Below are 19,278 nucleotides of genomic sequence, written 5' to 3' on the forward strand. Positions count from 1 at the left end.
ACATACAGATTGATTGATGCATGGTGCGTTTGAAAATATTCTTGTGCTTTTGATTTTTCTTTATCCAGAGTGTAAGTATGGCTGGTCAAAATTATTTTAGACTTACGGCTGAAATGGTCATAAAGATGCTGCATGGAGAACAGGATGAGGAGTCTTAAATCTCTGATGCAGCATGATCAACATTTCTCTCGCGCCAAGTACAAGATGTAAGAGTGATCACTGTTGTAGCCTCAGTTCATTAACATTTTTATTTCACATCGTTATCTCTCAGGCTCAGGACAACACTGACATATGTCTGAGAATAAATCCTCAGAAATGTGATCAACTTTTAACTCAGAGGTGTCTGAAAATATCTGCTCTAAACATTATAAATCCAAACTATATCAACCTGGACAGTCTCGACACGGACGTGCCCTGGTCTGAATGTTCCATCGTCTCCACAGTTGCATAACAAATCAAGTTTTAGCTTTTTAGATTTTAAAAAGGGACGGTCTCTTTACTTAATAAATAATGATTAAAAAAATATATCATGACAGGATTGTTAAGATTCCACAACATTCATTCATATATGAGTAGATTATGTGGTTGTATCAGCACAGTCAATTTGTACTATTTAATTATCTTCATTGTATTTTTCTTTTTATTAGTTTTTATCATATCAAATGTCTAGTATCATTCACAACTGTGTTTTTCTACTAAAATTGTACTAATTACTAACTTTTCAACAGAGAACTTGGGCCATATTCTAGAAAAAAATCTGAGATTTCTATGGTAAGGTCTTAATATTACGAGATTAAAGTCGTATCTTAAAAGCACGACAGTCACAATATCATATAATATCTCAGATTCGTTTTCACTTTGAGTGACGCTAATACTCCTCCGTAATATTCAACACCTTTAACATATTTTTTTTGACTGCAAGATGAATAAATACATTTAAAGTTCTAAGTGCAGATATGAATTACCTGGAACAAGGCAGGGCTGCAGATTCATTGTTGAGCGTGCTTTTATTGGATGTGTTAAGCTTCACGTGTCCTGTTGCTGCTGGTTAAAGTCATCAGACGTGATTTTAAAAGATGTCCTTGACGATGAGGTTCAGTCATCTGAGAATGAAAACAATCCAAACGCTCATCAGAAAATGCCATCGTTTTTTTTTCGTTGTTCACCCTTTGATATGCAAACCCCGTCTTTGATGACAAACACGACTCATGTTCTACGTCATCAAAGGAGCCTTCTTCATTTAGGAGAGCTGGATTCCAAGACACACCCACACAACTCCATCTTGATCCTGTAAAGTTTAGGTCATTAGCATCAGAGATTTCAGACTCAGAATCAAGACCAAGAATTGGCTCCTCATTTAGTCGATCTAGCTATAGTTAGCTAGCCAGAAAATAAGCTAGCTAGCTAACAGCTAGTTATTATTGTACATATTTCTCTTTCTCACTGGTTATGTAAAATAAGACATGCATCAGATGTGCAAAAGCAGCCTTGTGAAATGAATGATAGGTGTTTGGTAGTGAATACATACTGTATGGGTCATTTTGACCCACATGTGTAAAAGAGATGTAGAAATACAAAATTTACGTTGGTCCATAAGTAAGAAAGGGAAATACTGATGAAATAAAAGATATTTAATGAATACCTGGAATATCCAAGACATTTTCAAAGATATAGCAAAGAATTACTCTATAAATAATTGACCCATGTTGTGGATTAGAAGGGTAGTGGTACAAAAGTTAAAATAAGGATTTGTGATGATCAAAAACAAGTTAATTGAGGAATACCTGAAATTCTGAATGACGAAATTCATTCATTGTAAAGAAATAGAAAATAAAACTGAGCCGGGTCACTTTTGACCCATGTTGTGTATCAAAGGGTTAAAATCACGTCTGCTGACTTTAACCAGCAGCGACAGGAGAACACACGAAGCTTAACACATCCAATAAAAGCACGTTCACCAACTTTACTCACAAAAACACCGCACAAGCCTCCACCTCGTTGATGTGAGGGGATGTTTTCATGTGACACGTGTTTGGTGTGTGCGCATTGTAATGATCACCAGCGTCAAACGAAAGCACTTTGCGTGGAGCTGGCCACGCGTGTGTATTCTTCATAACTCCCTGTGTCCAGTGGTGTATAAAGTACTTGAAAGCCATACTTGAGTAAAAGTACAGATATCTTACCTGAAAGTGACTCCGGTAAAAGTTAAAGTCACCCGTAAGAAAATGACTTGAGTCAAAGTCTTAAAGTAGCTCATATTAAATGTACTTAAGTATCAAAAGTATCTGGTGTTGAAATGTACTTAAGTATCAAAAGTAAAAGTACAAGTACCAAAAATTAAAATGCAAAGTGCTTTTTATAGTAGGCCTATACAGACACAAAACAACCCCAAATTGTTCTCTTCAGGTTTTATTTCAACTGACTGAACTTCTGGCAACTGCTCATTTGATTAATTCACAAATCTAATATATTTATTTTTGGTTTAAACTTCTTCTCTCAGTTAAAAGTCACCAGACGAAGAGCCTTTGGAGCTTTTGGGACCTTTGTGGCTCAGTAGGTAGAGGCGGGTGTCCACAGAGAAGGTTGGTGGTTTGATTCCTGGCTTCTCCATTCAGCGTGCCGAAATGTCCTTGGGTAAGACACTGAACCCCAGATTGCTGCTGTGTGAGAACGTTTTGACACATAGATGCAGTGTATGATATGTGTGTGAATGGGTGAAGGACACAACTGGTCTGTGAGGTGCTTTGAGTGGTCATCAAGACTAGAGAAGCTGCTCTATAAATACAGACCATCTACTTTTATCAAATGTCCCCATGTTAAACAGCTCTACCTGCTGGACAGTTTAAATCATTACACTTGATGGAAACTCTCAGACATATTGTTCAGATCGGGTAACAGTGACTTACTGTATGTTCACTGTCAGAACTCTGCAGAGTGTAGTGCGACAGACATGACACTGCACATGTGAGGATGTGAAATGGCACATGAAGGAAACATGCATGTGAGCAGTATTCAGTAAAAACAAAGAGATATTACTGAACACGACTGACATGTGGGGGCTACAGTGTTTTAAACCAAATATCACATCAAAACGTGGTGCTTTAAACCACTTCGATATTTTGGACTTTCAGTGTCAGTCACATTGTTTGAACTAGAACTAACTTGACACTACAGCACAAAGCCGATCACTTTAACAAAATGAGGAACAGTCTTCTTCTTGTGAATGTGGGAAACTGGATTGCAAAGAACCAGAATGCTTTTTTTGCCATGAGTGTGCAACAAGCTCATGTGAATACAAATGTTTTCATAGTAGCCACATTGTAACATTTGTGTGTGCAACTCAGAGTTCCTCTTTGCAGCAACTCGATAAGTGATGGGATGAACAATCTGCATTTTATTTGACACAATACGGGCTGCACTGACAAATCAGCCTGAGGGGATCTGTAATCGGAGAGTAAAGCCACTGATTAGACTGGTGGGTACAGGTATAGACATATGGACATTCATGGTTTCAACAAAGTCATCACACTGTTTTGTTTAGAATGGTGAAGATCCAAATGGCTGATTTTGAACCCTAAGTCAAAGTGTGATTGTTTTTTTTTGTTTATTATTTGCAATACTGTGAATTAAAAAGACTCATTCATCGTTTTGCTTCGTACGTCTCACTTTTTTCTTTTCTTTCCTCTAAATTCTAAAAAGTTAATCTTGACATGAACAAGAAGTCGCTGTTATCAAGGGGAAACACACGCAACACACACACTAGACTGTCGAGCCAGTCCATATTTGGCGAGCGCTGACCAAAGCATCAGGACTTCACAGCTGGAAGATTTAGCAATGCTGCAGAAAAGCTGGTTCCTTCGCTCTCGAGCGTGACAGCTCACAGTCAGCTGAACGGCTGCCTATGTTCGACAAACAGTTTCTTATATTAGACCTCTGGGGTAAAAAAGGAGAAGAGAATTGTGTCTGATTATAGCTTCCTGCAGATATTACTTCCTCACATTATTGTCTACAGTTTCTTTTTACAGAAAAATCCTCAAACCAGAAGACAGAAGGTTTCATTCTGACATGGGCAGCGAGAGAAGAAAAGAAGAAAATGGAAAAAAGAAAGATTCCACATCCGTTCTTTGTTATGACAGTTATTATTACGCATTGAGATATGTTCATGAACCGCATAACCACAGACACAAACACATATCTACTATTACTGATCTGCAAGCCGGGGATGGAGCAACAAAACCTGCACCCACGTTGACGCTTCATGAGCAGCACACATGAAAAACTCTGCATCTGGGTTATCTGTCAAACCTCAGCAGGCTCTTACACAAGCCCACGACCAACAGTTTGCATCTCTGCTTACTCAGCAGGACAGATTTCACTGGCATTGCAGTATCACAAGTTGTGTCTTCCTCAACATGAACTTTATGATATGCCTTTTATTTGACTTTATTTTATTTCATTTTCATTCAGCTGATGTTTAAAACTTGAATATTACAACCATCGGGACATTTAATTCGATTTTTTGTTTTATAGTTTTTTTGAGAGGTGTTTATTTGACTGATGTTCATAAACTGAACATCATGCCTTCAGTGAGGTAGAATCTTTTCTTTAATTCATTTTTTCATTTACACTTTATACCTGCTTCATAACGTTGGGTACATGCTTTCAAAGAGGGTGATCATGTGACAAAGAAAGGAAACTGGTGTCTTGTCTTATCAGAAGACATCCTGTGTCGGGGGGGAAAAAGGGCAGATGATTGTGTGGCAAGCGGGTTGGAGAGAGGGGTAGAGTAAAAAAAGGAGGGAGGGATTTATAAGTCATATTCTCCATTTACATTTCTTGAACATGAGGGCCATCACTGTTTTTCACTTAGTCTGGATGAGATGAAGAGGCTGAAGGAGAAACCGTTAAAGGCCATTTGATGTTAATGTGGAGACAATTAAAAAAACCCTGAGGATTAAGTGGAGGATCAGACTTGATGCTTCTCTTACTGGAGTGAAGTAACGTCACGGAGGAACCTGACGTCTGCAGGAGACGAGGAACATGATGTTGATTTTTGCCACAGTTTTCCTCTTGGTACCTGCAGCGTGGAGCCATGAGCCAGGTTAGATCATAAACCCAATTTACTTCCATATACTTGATACTCTAAGGTCTTGATGAAATTCAGGCTTCAGATGTAAACATGATTTTTATTGAGAAATGTACTCTCTTTTTTTACAAGTGTGTCATTTGAGGTACTTTATACAGCATGTTAGTATATTGTATGAATGTATTGTCCCTACCTGTAATGTAACTGTAGTTATCCTCCTATTAGTTTAACTTTAATAATTTGTGGCATGTTGGTAACATTTGGAAAAGTAGTAAAAGGTTTTTCCACTGAGTGTAAATGTAAATGTACTTGCTCTGAGATTTTTGTTATTGCTATGACTCACAGCCCAGTGGAAAGCACATGCATGGAGGTGTAAGGAAGACTTACAGGATTAGCACCACATTGTCTGAATGAACAAGCAGCACCTTTAGAGGAAATCATGATTTCAGATCGTCTTTTTGTTCCTCCACTGTGGGGTCTGTGGCTGGTGAGGAAGAGATTTCTGTGGTTTTGCTGTTCCACTCTGTATGTGCTCACCCCCATCAGAAAAACAAACAGGTCTCAGGCCTCCACAACAACCTGCAGTTAACAGTAACCAATAAACACAGAATTGTTCCAATCCACGGGTTTAAAATAACAACGGTGAATTCCTGAGCTTGTTCAGACGAGAGGAAGACGACAATGGCAGTAACATTATGCTGTTTTATAAGTTTACCTTTTTCCTCTCTGAGATTTCACAATTCCATTACAAAAGCAAATATAAATTTCTCTCATAACTGTTAGTTATTTACAGTCACACCCTAACTGACTAATAAACCAACTAATATCTAATTAACGACTGTTGCTGTGCTGATTGAATGCTCACACACTGTTCTACTAATCTTTTTACTAACGTTCACGATCGTCTCTCTCAGGAACTAATCAAAGCACCATTGGGACCTCCATTACTTATGGTAAACTCTTTTTCTTAATTTCCTCTCCAGGTATTTCAATGAAACGTTAAACGAGACAACTGATCGAACATATAATAAACATTTAAGCACCCGCTTTTGTCATTAACCCACTTTTTTCGAGGTTGAATAAACTGAATGAACGAGAAGATACTTTGACATAAGTTACTTCTGAAGTAGAAAGTCATTATTTTGAGTTTATTTTCAAAAGAAGTGAAATCTGAATGAAATATTATTATTAGAGTCTGGACCACATGTTCGACCACTTTGAAAAAACACTCTTCACTATGTGAAACTATTCTTAAAAATCTGGATTTGTTAGACATGTATCATTTAATTTTGAAAGACGATTTCAGATACAAATTTCCATTTCACACATTTAAACCAAATTTGTTTGAAAAAAATTATATGATGTATTTGATACGTGTGTTTTTATCCCATGCTACAGTTTACTAAGTGGTGTTGCATATTGCTGCAGAATGCTCATAATTTATGTATTTTTATATACTTTACAGTTAAGATCACGCGTACTGTGTAAATTTGTTAATGATAGAATAAATACAAACCATATAATTTACAAGTCACTGCACGTCTCTGTGCAAAATGAATGAAACTATTTTCTTTGACCCCTTTTCTCCAGTTATCAGAAATCTAACGTTCAACTCAGGCAGTAATGTGAACTTGAACTGCAGCAACAGGACGTGGGCACAGACGATCTATGTGATTTGGGACATGATGCTGACCAACAAAATATGTAAGGTCTCCTTCAGCAACGAAGGGAGGGGCGAAGACACCTGCAAAGATGGCAAGTCTCTCAGGAACACGTCCAGGGCTCAGTCGTACCTGCACATCCCTAACTTCTCCGCCACTGACGTGGGGGTCTACAAGTGTAACTTTGTTTACAACGGGGGAAAGGAGGACTATGAGATCAACGTGGCCATCACAGGTAGGACTGGAGAGGTGAAGGATCACACAACAGTTCTAGGATCTTTTTGTCACTATCTTTATTATTTTGAGATCTTCTCAACATTTTTATTGATGTCTCAGAGGTTGATTCATGGATCTTGGAGTGCGTGCAATTTGGTGCAGATCCAAATAAAAATCCGGATCTGGTGAATTTTAATGTGGATTCTTAAGGGCACTGTTGGGCCTTGGCGGAGGCATGAGCTCTACTGAGTGATATTCTAGTTTATTAATTGTAAACATTGAAATTACAAAATAATGCTGCGTTAAATGTTGACTTATCCAATTACATATAAAATTCCCATTTACCTTTATTGCATAAGTTCAAGTCACATTCATAAGTCACATTCATAAGTCACATTTATGTTTTCTATCAGGTTGAGTGTTTTGAGATTTGATTAAACAAAGTTAAATTTATACATAAAACTTGTGTGTTTGATGTCTGTGTTTATGTATGAGTTTAACTTTTGCAATTCTTCTGTCTCCCCTGGCTCAGTTCCTCCCACATTGTCAGCCTGGATAGAGCACGGGGACAAGATGGTGGCAGTGTGCAAAGCTGAAAGAGGAAAACCCGCCGCCAACATCAGCTGGAGTCACAGCAGAGACTCGCTGTCTGTGGAGACTCTTGAGTCAGATGGATTGATTACAGTGGAAAGTCGTCTGGAGCTCGACAAGGGCACGGACACAGAGAACCTGACCTGTGCTTTCAGCCACCCATCCTGGGAAAAGGAGAAGACTCTGGTGGCAAAGCTCAGTAAAGGTCAGGCTGCACCGCAAGAGAAAAAAATTACAGAAGCATCGAGTTAGTGTCTATCAGATTATGAATAAAAGTTTGATATTTTCTTTTATTTCAGATTTTCCTTGGTGGCTCATTCTTACTGGTGTGGTAGTCAGTGTGCTTTTAGTGGGATTTGCCATTTTTGCACAAAAGAAAATCCTAATGTTGAGGTAAGAAGTTTCATTTGATGATAAATTAATTGCAATGACGAGTTTTTGTATTGAGTCACTGATGGTTTGTGTGTGCACCTTTTTGGAAAGGCGATGCCACCAGTGTGACTCATCACCATCCAAATCTCCAACGGTGGGTCATTTCTTCTGTAACTCACTCACCCTGTGATTTAGATTTTGTACAATGTGAAGTTTTGTTCATGACGCCACTGTTGTTTTGTGCTTTGTTTTTCAGATAGAGGAAGTGGAGGAGGTGGAGCCTTATGCCAGCTATGTTCAACGTGTGAACTCTATCTATAACTGAGCTGCACATTTGTTCACATCCTGCACATGCATCATACACTTCAATGCACGTGGCTCTTTTTGAGGGACTGACGGATGAGAAAACGAGAGGTGGTGGAGAAGGTTATGGAAGGAGGATTTAGTCTTTCGAGGAGAGAGCAGAGCCTCTCAGCTCCGTTCTGACTAACACTCGACTGATGGAACAGGGGATGCACCTCATGTCTTTCCCACTACTCTGTGTGTGGGCCTCATGGAAAATATTATTAATAACTTTTAACTTAACTCTTCAGTCGGATGTGACAGACTACAGAACTACACACTCTTGATGTTGCTGATGAAATACAGGAGCTGTAATTAGATGTTAATTTAGATAATAGATAATTAGATAATAATCTGTAGATTAACAGAGACAGAGATTTTTAAGTAGAGGACACTCATGTAGCTCAGTGAAACAACTATATCAAGATAGTGTGGGAAGTATTCATCTGTCAATGTATAATATATTATAATACTTACACACACATTGATGTAATTTCAGCTGCGCTCAGCAGAAGTAATATAACTACTAAACTATTCAGAACAAGTTAACAAGTACAAGTTGTGCTTGTTTTGTCAGAATACATTTTTACTTTACAGTGGTGGTGCAGTGTGAAAAGCAGTCCACACCTTTCACAGTGGCTATTTTGAGATAGTAGCCTAAGTCATTGATTTGAGTTGGTAAGTCATTATTTTGAGAAGGTTTCTCATTATTTTGACTTACAAGATGAAATATGCTTCCATATCCTCGTGTCATTTTTGCATGTCCTGAGGGCCTGAGGGGGAAATCAGAAAAGGGAACTCTTCTGCCACCTACTGTGGAGATCAGAACATGAACACAACACAGTCATGTTCTCACACTGTATCACAGTCCATATTAGGATGGTCTAAATAACATTACATTACATTATATAAATAATGCTAATAATAAACGCTTACATTTTCAACTGTTTATTGGTCAGGTCTGCAGATGTGCAGGTTTCAAGCAATAGCCTTGTCAGTATGTTGAGTGAACCTGCTCTGAACCGGCTCTGATCCCTCCTCCTGTTCATAATGGGAAGATACTTTCTTAAAGGTTCAGCGTGTACGATTTAGGTGAAAGGGATCTATTGGTAGAATAATCCTAGTGATGTTTTCACTAGTGTGTTTCATCTAAATTCTAAATTGTTGTTGTCTTTACCCTAGAATTGGCTCTTTATATTTACATACTTCATATTTACATCGGGAGCGGGTCCTCTCTATGGAGGCTGCCATGTTTTTTACAGTAGCCCAGACTGGACAAACTACACCTTTTGAGTTTTTATGACAACTGAAGGCGACCACAGGTTCTCTCTCAACTGCAACATGCAACTTCACCACTAGAGGTCACTAAATTCCACACACTGAACCCTGGGCCTAAACATTAGAAAATACCAACTTGATCTGCCTCATATTTAATTCCAGCTGAACTTTATTTAAAAAATTATTAATCTAGTAAATACATAATTGTCTCTCTATGAAATGTAGCAAAGAATCTTACTTGTGGTTTGGCTGTAAGTCGAAGAGACCACTGCTGTGCAATGTTTCAGATATTTTCATAAATGCAGGTGATTAATGCAGCAGAATAAACAAACAAAATTGTAACTTAGTAAACTTTAAAAAATCAATAAAACCACAATGAAACAAAGACAAATTTCAGTCAATTACAACTGTTCACTTAATCTATCACTTCATATTGCTTTCAAACATATAAATTATCCAATGAGATACAGGCTTAGACAAAAATGTGGTCTATGCACACACATACAAATAATAAACAAACAAAAAATAAAAACAAGGTCTCAGATAAGATGTATTATGTTTAAGCGGTGTGCAATAGTAGCAGTATTGGAAGCACTATGTAATTAAAAATGATTTGAAATGTGTACATTTTATCAACACTACATGTTTGTCATCATTGATTTGTTTTTTGCCAATTTATTGTGCAAACATTTGAGATCTGAGCGTAACTGAAACTTTGGTTAAAGGGGGAGTAAATGTTTGAGACTGTGATGAAGATCAAACCTGTACCTGCTCAATCCGAGTATTTAAAAGAGCATGACCTCAACTTAGTTTTTCAGGTTCTGTGAATAGCAGCTTTTGGACATGCAGTTTTTTTGAGAAATACCTTTTTTCTTATTATTGCTTTGGCCGAGGTCACTCTGTTCCCTCCCACAGTTTAAAGACATGCAGACTGGGCTTAGGTTGATTGGAGATTCGTATTGACTGTAGGTGTGAATGTGAATTTTTGTCTCTGTATGTCCGCCCTGCGACACGCTTACAACCTGATTGGCTCCAGTTCCACTTGAAACCCCTCCAGAATAAATGGTATTATTTATGGGTTTATGTTTTTTTTATTCCACACCATTTTCAGTTTTCTTTAATTTATTACTCTTAGATCATGTGCTAATGTCACAATGCTGCAGGAATTCAGACAAAAACATGAAAAGATTCGTAACTTTTAATATTTTTTTCCAGGTGATGTGCAGTAATTCTGACTATAATAAACACACACACACACACATGGCCCAGAACCGATTAATCCATTTGCATCTTTAGGTCCTCGAGTACGACTCTGACTTAGTGCTTCCTGATATTTAGTTCATGTTTTCGGAAGTCAGGGGTTCATAGTTTCACGTTCTCCTTAGGTTGGGTTTCTGCTGTGAAGAGGCAAGACACGTTTCTCTTCTTGAGAAAGAAACACTACAGGTGAATGCAGACGTCAGGTTCCCTCAGAAGTGAAGGGAAACATGTCAGGGGGTATTTTTCTACAGCTGCTGTTGGATATGAAGGGTTTTGTTTTTTCATTTTGTCACATTTTCTTCATGGAAAATCAAGATTTGATCAGTTCAACTGGAAATGTCTGATTTCAAACAGCAGACTGCAAGTGTATGATATTATCTGCCAGTTCTCCATCCTTCAATGGTGCAAATGAACTTCATATTCAGCCCATCAGCACATAATCATCTGCACATTCGTCTTTGGATGAGGACCCACGCTCAGGTTGAGGTTGCAGTGCTGCCGGGACCTGAACTGTGGCATAGTCACAGTCGTTGTCACTTACAGCTCTGGATGTTCTCGGTCCTTTGGCAGTGCTGTGGTCAATCGAGGCGTACGTCACATCCTCGACAGGCTGTCAAGAGATAAAGAAAACCCACAGAGCAAGATGATAAATGTGAACGCTCTCACAAATGTATCTGTGTTACCTCCAAAGCAGAGACGTCAGGGGAAATTAATACATAATTAAATCAATTACAACTAACCTACCTGGGAGGTAAAATAAATATGTTTTTGGATGCATTAACTGGTGTGCAGACATTCTGGTCTTCTGATTTTTGTCACTTCTGTCAGGCACCTCGTGTTTATCAAGTTTGGACGAACATGCTTTTTTATACTTTCTGAAATCCATTTCCACAAATAGTTTGTTATAACTTCCTGTGAATTGAAGAACCCAGTATACAAATCTGATGTGGCTTTACCTCTTCCTGGTTCATCATAAAAGCACAGAAACACACTGTGTCCTATGAAAAGCTGCAGCTGATAACTGTAAAGATTCATGCTCCAATGAATTATTAACTCAGCATTGCAGTGGGCTCATGTACCTTATCATCTGGTGCAGACTCATCTGAAAGAGGAAATGAAAATGTGTAAATAAAACAAATACATGTGCAAACAAATGCTGTTATAAGTGTAGTTTTACCTTTTCTTTTCTTCTTTGTCCTGGAAATGAAACAATACAAAATTATAAGAACCCAAGAAGGACAGAGTCAAGTTAACACAAAATGAAGAAAAGAAAAATAAAATCCATTAGTGTGTGATACATTTATTTAAAAGACTGGCAATGTTAAAATTATTATTTATCTGGTATTGCTGACTTTTATATCATGAAATAGAAACAACCTAAAAAACCATCTGCTTTTCAGTTGTGTAGCGTTTAGACCACAGCAGTGTTTCCTTGACAGCTCAACAGATGACAGCGCGCGCTGGAACAGGAAACACTTTGCGCAACTTGTCTACAACTGTCTATGCCACTGACTAACAGACATGGAACATCAAATTCACATCAAATGATTGGTCTTACCCACAATACTTGTGAACCATCTGTGAAGCTGTAGAGGGTAATTAGCATACAGTGAAATGTTATGTGAAAGTGGTCTATGTTACTGTGTGTGTGTGTGTGTGTGTGTGTGTGTGTGTGTGTGTGTGTGTGTGTGTGTGTGATTCTTTGAGGATGATGACTTACCTTGAGGTGCAGTTTCCCATGATGAGTCGCTCACACTGTATTTGTCAGCAGGTGCCTGTGCTTGAGAATAACCGTTAGCCTGGCACCGTAGCACACACTGATATCACTGATCTATTCAGTGCCGCAACTGACTGAGAGCACACAGGCCACAGTAAAGAGAGAGAGAGAGAGAGAGAGAGAGAGGGAGAGAGAGAGTGAGAGAGAGAGAGTGAGAGAGAGAGAGAGAGTGAGAGAGAGAGAGAAACAAAGAGAGAGAGAGAGAGAGAGAGAGAGTGTGTGTGAGAAAGAGAGAGAGAGAGAGGTGAGAAAGAGAGAGAGAGAGAGAGTGTGTGTGAGTAAGTTGAGACAGCTTTTTTTATTTCCTTATTTCCACACAAACACACGCACGCACGCACGCACGCACACACGCACACACACAAATGCATGCATTAAATATATTTAAAGGGGACATAGCATGCCCATTTTACCACAAGTTGATATGGTTCCTTGGGGTCTTCATGAAATGTCTGTAACATACTTTGGTCAAAATACCACAAGGATCATATAAAACAGCTCCTTTTTACCCTGTATAAAACAGCCCTCCACAGAGTGACCTGTTTTGAGTGCCTGTTCCTTTAAATGCTAATGAGCCAGCTCCCCCCTCCCCCCTCTCCCCCATGATTTTAAACGATATAAATTACATATTTTATATGATATAAATTATCAAATATGCATCCCATACTTTGTATTCCCCTTGTTGTCCTGGAGTTTTAATTTTCCCAATCACATAATTAAATGTCCCCTCTGCCCATCCACTACAAGCACACAAGCAGACAGACAGAGAGAGAGAGGTGGGGGGGGCTATGAAGACCATCATTTACCCCGAACCCCGACATTCAACGGGTACAACAACAAGCGGAGAAAGCAGAATCGCGGGCTGACCTTATATGTACAGTCTATGGGGCTGACCAGCGGAGAAATGCTCGTCCCGTGTGAACAGCCAGGCGGCTGCGTGCTGGAAGACGGGCGCTGCGCTGCCTCGCAGCTGCGCTTCCGCGTCCGGTGTACCCCGGCGTAACTACTGTAACCCGGCGTAACTACTGTACCCCGGCGTACAGCAGAGCTCAACACTGCGGAAGTCTTCCACACAGCTGGCAGTGTGGAAGACCGCTGCGAGGCAGCGCAGCGCCGTTCTCAAGCGCGCAGCCGCCTGGCTGTTCACACGGGACGAGCATTTCTCCGCTGGTCAGCCCCATAGACTGTACATATAAGGTCAGCCCGCGATTCTGCTTTCTCCGCTTGTTGTTGTACCCGTTGAATGTCGGGGTTCGGGGGTTACAGTAGCGCTGAACACTGCGGAAGTCTTCCACACTGCTGGCTGCGGGCGCTGACACAAATTCCAGCTCACGCACGGGAGAGCGGCGGTCGCGCCCGAGCAGCTGCTGCAGCCTCCCAGTCCCAACGATCCAGACAAATGCCACATGTGAGTGAATCGCGGGCTGACCAGCGGAGAAATGCTCGTCCCGTGTGAACAGCCCGGCTGCGTGCTTGGGAACGGCGCTGCGCTGCCTCCGGTGTAAACCCGGAAGTAACGAGTGTGGGGGGCGGGGGGGGGGCCAAGACCATGTAGGGAGACTTCCAGTTCCTTGTTACGACACAATACCCAGGAAGCGCAATCGAGTCGCTCAAGCATGACGTTTCTGACTTAGAGGAACTATAACAAAACGCGCGAGTGTTTTTTCCCCAGAGTTTTTGGGTTGGTAGACATGCCAGATACCCACATTAACCTGTAGAAGCACTAACAAAGTGGAATTTGCATGCTATGTCCCCTTTAAGATATAAGGTAAAACGTTTCTATTCTGAAATCTAATTTCAATTGACGTTGTCTTCCTCTTTCCTTTTGCATGTCAGTGGCAGAACTATTAGTAGCAGGTATCTGAAAAAACATGTGCATTGACGGAAGCTGTATTTGGGCAAATGGAAGATCGAGACGAGGAGAACTCTCGCTGCTTTAATGTCCTACTTGCATGATTGTGCAAATTGAAACGCATCTTGAAGAGAGAAAATAAGGAAGTCGCAGATCTCTCTTCACTTTCATTTAAAGTCCAGTTTACTTTACAAACCACGTCTTAGTCAACAGCCAAAAATAGACCTCAGTGGGGGCAGTGGTTATCATGATCATTTAGACACTGTTGTGATATGCACAGTGTAGTCAAATCCGTTTTGGAGGTTTCAGAGGGGAAAAGCAGCTCAATATGAGGACGATCCACTGAGCTGAGTCATACATTATGTCTTCAAGAAAGATTTGATCAATTCCACATAGGCATTCATTTGCAGGCTCTTTATTCTACACTGGAGGGCGCTGTTGGAAAAGTCTGATTCACATACCACAAAGACTTTGTACAATAGAAATGTGACTGACAACTTACACATCTGTTGGTATTACTGAAGGAAAGAAACACAATCACCCCACCTTGTTTTTACAGCGTCAGTGTACAACATCCACGATCAGGTGATAAAACACAAAATGATGCAGGGGATGTGAATCGACTGTGAGGAAAACAAATGACTGCCGTAGAGTTTTAAAGACTGAACATTATCGATCCAGGCCCCAGCACAGCTTCTTGTCTATTCACTCTTTTGATTAATTCTTCATGTGAGCGAGCGACATGTGTTTGCACAGTTTGGACGTCTTATTATTTTATGAAGACATTGAGGTGAACTCCAATGCACTCTGCTGACTAATGTAAACTGTTTTCAAGACTTCATATATGGTTGAAATTCAACATACATGCACCAAAGGTCAAAGTCTTAGTTTCAACTTCCTGCCGGGCTCCATTGATTACCTGAGCCATTTTAGGTACAGTGAATTGTGTTGTTGAGATACTGAATCTCTACACATTACACTTGTGATCCCCCCCCCTGACTGTAGAGATCAAAACTACACGTCTCAGTGTTTGTTGTGAGGTTATTTGTATAAATCTGGATAAAGTGGTTCATTACAGAAGCACAAAGATAAAACACATTTTTTCACACATGCACATCGGAAACCGTTGCTTCATAACCTCACGAAAAACTCGATTGCACGATGGTCTTAGGAAGAAGGTACGTGGGCGGTCAGGAAGTGGTGAGTGAACTTTCTAGAGCCCCCGCAGTCGCTGCAGATTAAAGTCATTCGTGAAGTTTCAGGTTATGAACATGGACAGAACCTCATACACTTATCTGATGATCTTTTACATATTGGTTCCCATCTATGGAAGAACTGAAGGTAAGTCTGAGGGTATATTTCAAATATTAGACTACAGTTATTAATCGGCTAAAAGAAAATGTAGCGATAGGGATTTCATGTAATCATCAAAGGTTTGAGGTATATAAAGAATACCTGTTGGTTACCTGTACATAAGTACAACAGAACAGGACAAAAACTCGGGAAATAAAGGGGTAACAACAAATAACTAAATACAAATAATAAATAAAGTATTTTTTCTCAGTATGTCAGTCAAAATAGTACAATAATCTTACCACGTGCTAATGAGACAGAAATTATTGTCTATTGAAATTTAATTATTTTAAAGTTCTACAAATTCTATAATTTTGACATAGTTTGAAATACATATTGAAAAATGTATCTTATATATATCTTTATAAATTGTTGGCCAACTGTAATGGTATAATGTTTGGGTTTAGTCTTTTTGACAATACACAATAATAAGACAAGGCAAATATATTTGTAAAGAGGCATTATCATATAGAAAATAAATAGAAGACTAAAAATTTAAATGATAAAACCGGTAAAACGTTAAATATGCGGCTGTTTAATTATATAAGAAGAAAAAAAAGATAAAAAAGTAATATGGTAATTGTAATAATATTTGTTTTTTGGAGGTGATTAAATTTTGTTCAAAGTAAATCATTTTTCCCATTTTGTTGAATTTCAGGCTTGTTTCCTTCATGTCGAGTTGGGCTGATGGTGCGGAGAGGCACGGCGCTGAAGAGAGTGCCACACCAGCCTGTGACGATCAGCTGTCCCGTCAAACACTGTGGACAGTCAGTGAACGTCAGCTGGTGTAAAATACTGGACACAAACATCTGTGAACGGATCAGAAACACACAGAATGTGGAAATAAGACAGAGAGACGACAATGCGAAGAATGAACTGGTCTCTAGTTTAACTTTCAAATGGATTTCTGCTCAAGATGGTGGCCTGTACAGATGTGATTTAAAAGGATACGGATTTGAGGAAATCAGTCACACCATCAACATCTCAGTTTCAGGTATTGGTACATTTCTTTCCTTCATTGCCATTAAATACATGTAATATGTCATAATTGTTAATTCTATTCTATCACTCCGATAAGACAAACATAAGGAGGCTGAGTCAACTCACAAAGTTGCTGGTAAGAAACTTTAATTATTAGTCATTATAAATATATTTGAATCAATACAGGCTTATTGATCTGGTTCTTCTTTTGTAGTTGAGCCACTGTCCGCTCCTGGTGATGAGGCTGAGGCCTGGCTGCCCTACTTCTACATCTGTGCTGGCATCGCTCTTGTGGTTTTCACATTATCGGCATTTACCCTCCTGAGTTCTTACGGCTGGAAACGTAAGAACATTAACGCATGTTCACATTTTGGATTGGACCGTAAGAACATTGGATTTTTTTAAACAATTTGTTATTTGTCTTCTTCACAGAAATACTGACCCACAAGTCAACGAAGGGGAAGGTAATGTGATAGTGCTAATTTAAAGGAATACTGTACATCACCATGTTCTGTTCTCGTAGACAAATAGATGGATAGATAGATAGATAGATAGATAGATAGATAGATAGATGGATAAAAGTCAAGTTGTAAGAGTCTTTTGGAAACGGTGCTCCACTGTCTGTGCAGTGTGTGGTGGAGGCTGGTCTGGATTATAACAGGCTAATTGAGTCAATGAGGAGCATTTCCTTGTCTCAACTAATCTTGATCTGGTGTCACAGGAAACATCCACTCGTACAATACCGGACCTGCCCATGTGGAGCGCTCCTTCCTCTCCCGTCATGTTTGTTCCAAGCGACATCCACTCTCCAGGGACACCACCTTCCCTGATCACCAATGGGAACCAGCCTTTGGCGAAGGCCGCAGATGAGCGTAAAGCATCTCTCTGTGCCGTGTACGCCACCGTCGACCATACACAGGCTGGGAGACCTGTCAGTAAGCAGCACGCTGCCTCTGAAGAAGATAAAGCCCCTCAGTATGCTGCTGTCAATGTTTCCTAAATGTTTTTTTATTGATTATAGACACATGGATGGAAACATGTAGTGGTGTGGTGGAACAGGCAGAGGTTACACGATCACTGTAGAGGAGGTGGATGGAGGAGGCTTGTGGTCACGCAGATGCTACAACAAAGCAGAAGCTGTGTTTTATTTGCTCTCTGATCCTCACATTTGTTCCAGCTGATGCTGCTTTTTATTATTTGTGTCTTTTTATAGTATTGTTCCCCCCTCTTTCATTTCATTTACAGGACTTGAAGAGCTTTTTCTTTTTTTACCTGATGTGACCCTGTCGGCCAAAGCATTGGTCAGTGGTTGGTATTAAAAAATAATATCTCAGCATTTGAATATGATCCTTCGGGCTGATCTGTGACGAGTGCAAGTTGTTTCCAAGGCAGCAGATTTTCAGATTTATTTTTGCATTCCTTCATTCCTCCATTTCACTGGAGATCTGAATATTTTTGAGAAAGAGCAATCTGGTCTGTGAAACAACAAAAAGATGTACGAGTCCAGCATCATCATCATCATCAGCATCCATCTCACAGATGAGGAAAATTGCGTAGAAGACAGACAAATAGCTCCTTGGTGGATTCCAGAAAACAAAGAGAGGGGAGGAACGACAAGGAATTTTCCAAAACCACCTTAAGACAATATGTCACAGTCGAACACTGGTTCCCATGTGAGCCCTTGATACAAATCTAGACCTGCAACCCCTTGTTACAAATGATGCTCGATTTTCTCTCAGGATGTTAAATTTGAAGGATATTCAGAAGTTTACTATAAAAAAGGCTAATTTGCATACAAGTAATATCATTAGATCAGAGGTAGATTTACTTCTTTCTAAACATTAAATGATCCTGACCACTTCCAATCAATCTTGGGACCCTGAGGAGGGGCCAGACCCCTGTGTTGGGAACCACAGTCATATAGGTGCTTTTATATTGGTATTATTGTTTTTATCAAACACATTGTTATTAATATCATATCGTTTTCTGCATGCTAAATTTGTATATATATATTTTTTTTATGTCAACATTATTGAGGTAGAGGCTTTAAAATAAGTCCAGTGGATTTTCTGTATATTTTTTTGTCTCAAATAAATAAATAAATAAAACATAAGCATACAAAATTATTGTTTTAAGGAAGCTGATACATCCCCACAAACATATACGTAAGCAGTGGTGAAGCACAAACACACACACACACACACACACACACACACACACACACACACACACACACACACACACACACACACACACACACACACACACACACACACACACACACACACACACACACACACACACACACACTTCTTTCTCTTGTGAACAAAGCTCTGGTTCAGAGATAGACAGCGTGGAGGCATGTGTGAAGGCCGTGTTAGAGACAGGCCTGATATGATCGAGCTTGGGGTCAGTCAGAGAGTGTGTGGACTGAGTCTGCAGCGTCCACCTTAACAATCATTGAATGAGCTGTGCAGAGAAGCACAAGTGTTTGTTAGCACAAACACTTGTG

At 39.6% G+C, this 19,278-nt stretch overlaps 3 protein-coding genes across 5 annotated transcripts; 2 read left to right on the forward strand and 1 right to left on the reverse strand.

Moving 5' to 3' along the window:
• Positions 1–4,748: 4,748 nt before the first annotated feature.
• On the forward strand, positions 4,749–9,457 carry si:ch211-214p13.9 (cell surface glycoprotein CD200 receptor 1). Of its 2 annotated transcripts, XM_035173762.1 has the most exons (7): positions 4,749–5,101; positions 6,001–6,039; positions 6,677–6,982; positions 7,496–7,759; positions 7,854–7,947; positions 8,038–8,080; positions 8,183–9,457. In XM_035173762.1, the coding sequence occupies exons 1-7, from the start codon at positions 5,041–5,043 to the stop codon at positions 8,249–8,251; spliced, it is 876 nt and encodes a 291-aa protein (XP_035029653.1). In that variant the 5' UTR covers positions 4,749–5,040; the 3' UTR covers positions 8,252–9,457. The 2 variants fall into 2 exon arrangements, with proteins under 2 accessions (XP_035029653.1, XP_035029654.1); XM_035173763.1 differs by lacking the exon at positions 6,001–6,039.
• Positions 9,458–10,730: 1,273 nt separating this feature from the next.
• si:ch211-214p13.7 lies at positions 10,731–12,698 on the reverse strand. Its single transcript, XM_035173757.2, has 4 exons — positions 12,527–12,698; positions 11,984–12,003; positions 11,886–11,908; positions 10,731–11,416 (listed from the first exon to the last, which is right to left on the reverse strand). Exons 1-4 carry the CDS (start codon positions 12,544–12,546, stop codon positions 11,228–11,230), a joined length of 252 nt encoding a protein of 83 aa, XP_035029648.2. The 5' UTR covers positions 12,547–12,698; the 3' UTR covers positions 10,731–11,227.
• A 2,942-nt stretch (positions 12,699–15,640) lies between these two features.
• On the forward strand, positions 15,641–18,831 carry si:ch211-214p13.8 (B- and T-lymphocyte attenuator). 2 transcript variants are annotated; one of them, XM_035174841.2, is made up of 7 exons: positions 15,641–15,773; positions 16,444–16,779; positions 16,864–16,902; positions 16,981–17,109; positions 17,199–17,230; positions 17,488–17,701; positions 17,788–18,831. In XM_035174841.2, exons 1-7 carry the CDS (start codon positions 15,698–15,700, stop codon positions 17,847–17,849), a joined length of 888 nt encoding a protein of 295 aa, XP_035030732.2. In that variant the 5' UTR covers positions 15,641–15,697; the 3' UTR covers positions 17,850–18,831. The 2 variants fall into 2 exon arrangements, with proteins under 2 accessions (XP_035030732.2, XP_035030731.2); XM_035174840.2 differs by having other exon boundaries at positions 17,488–18,830.
• Positions 18,832–19,278: the final 447 nt, after the last annotated feature.

This window comes from Hippoglossus stenolepis, chromosome 13 (assembly GCF_022539355.2).
Source record: "Hippoglossus stenolepis isolate QCI-W04-F060 chromosome 13, HSTE1.2, whole genome shotgun sequence".
Lineage (NCBI taxonomy): Eukaryota > Metazoa > Chordata > Actinopteri > Pleuronectiformes > Pleuronectidae > Hippoglossus > Hippoglossus stenolepis.

What these genes read in the sequence shown, in the direction of transcription:
- si:ch211-214p13.7 (XM_035173757.2), bottom strand. Translation starts at nt 12,546, where the DNA reads ATGGGAAACTGCACCTCAAG. An exon ending in ATGGGAAACTGCACCTCAAG is followed by an intron (nt 12,004 to 12,526) that starts GTAAGTCATCAT and finishes TTTCATTTCCAG; the next exon opens with GACAAAGAAGAAAAGAAAAG. An exon ending in GACAAAGAAGAAAAGAAAAG is followed by an intron (nt 11,909 to 11,983) that starts GTAAAACTACAC and finishes TTCCTCTTTCAG; the next exon opens with ATGAGTCTGCACCAGATGAT.
- si:ch211-214p13.9 (XM_035173762.1), top strand. Translation starts at nt 5,041, where the DNA reads ATGATGTTGATTTTTGCCACAGTTTTCCTCTTGGTACCTGCAGCGTGG. An exon ending in GGTGGCAAAGCTCAGTAAAG is followed by an intron (nt 7,760 to 7,853) that starts GTCAGGCTGCAC and finishes CTTTTATTTCAG; the next exon opens with ATTTTCCTTGGTGGCTCATT. An exon ending in CACCATCCAAATCTCCAACG is followed by an intron (nt 8,081 to 8,182) that starts GTGGGTCATTTC and finishes TTTGTTTTTCAG; the next exon opens with ATAGAGGAAGTGGAGGAGGT.
- si:ch211-214p13.8 (XM_035174840.2), top strand. Translation starts at nt 15,698, where the DNA reads ATGAACATGGACAGAACCTCATACACTTATCTGATGATCTTTTACATA. An exon ending in GTCAACTCACAAAGTTGCTG is followed by an intron (nt 16,903 to 16,980) that starts GTAAGAAACTTT and finishes CTTCTTTTGTAG; the next exon opens with TTGAGCCACTGTCCGCTCCT. An exon ending in ACAAGTCAACGAAGGGGAAG is followed by an intron (nt 17,231 to 17,487) that starts GTAATGTGATAG and finishes CTGGTGTCACAG; the next exon opens with GAAACATCCACTCGTACAAT.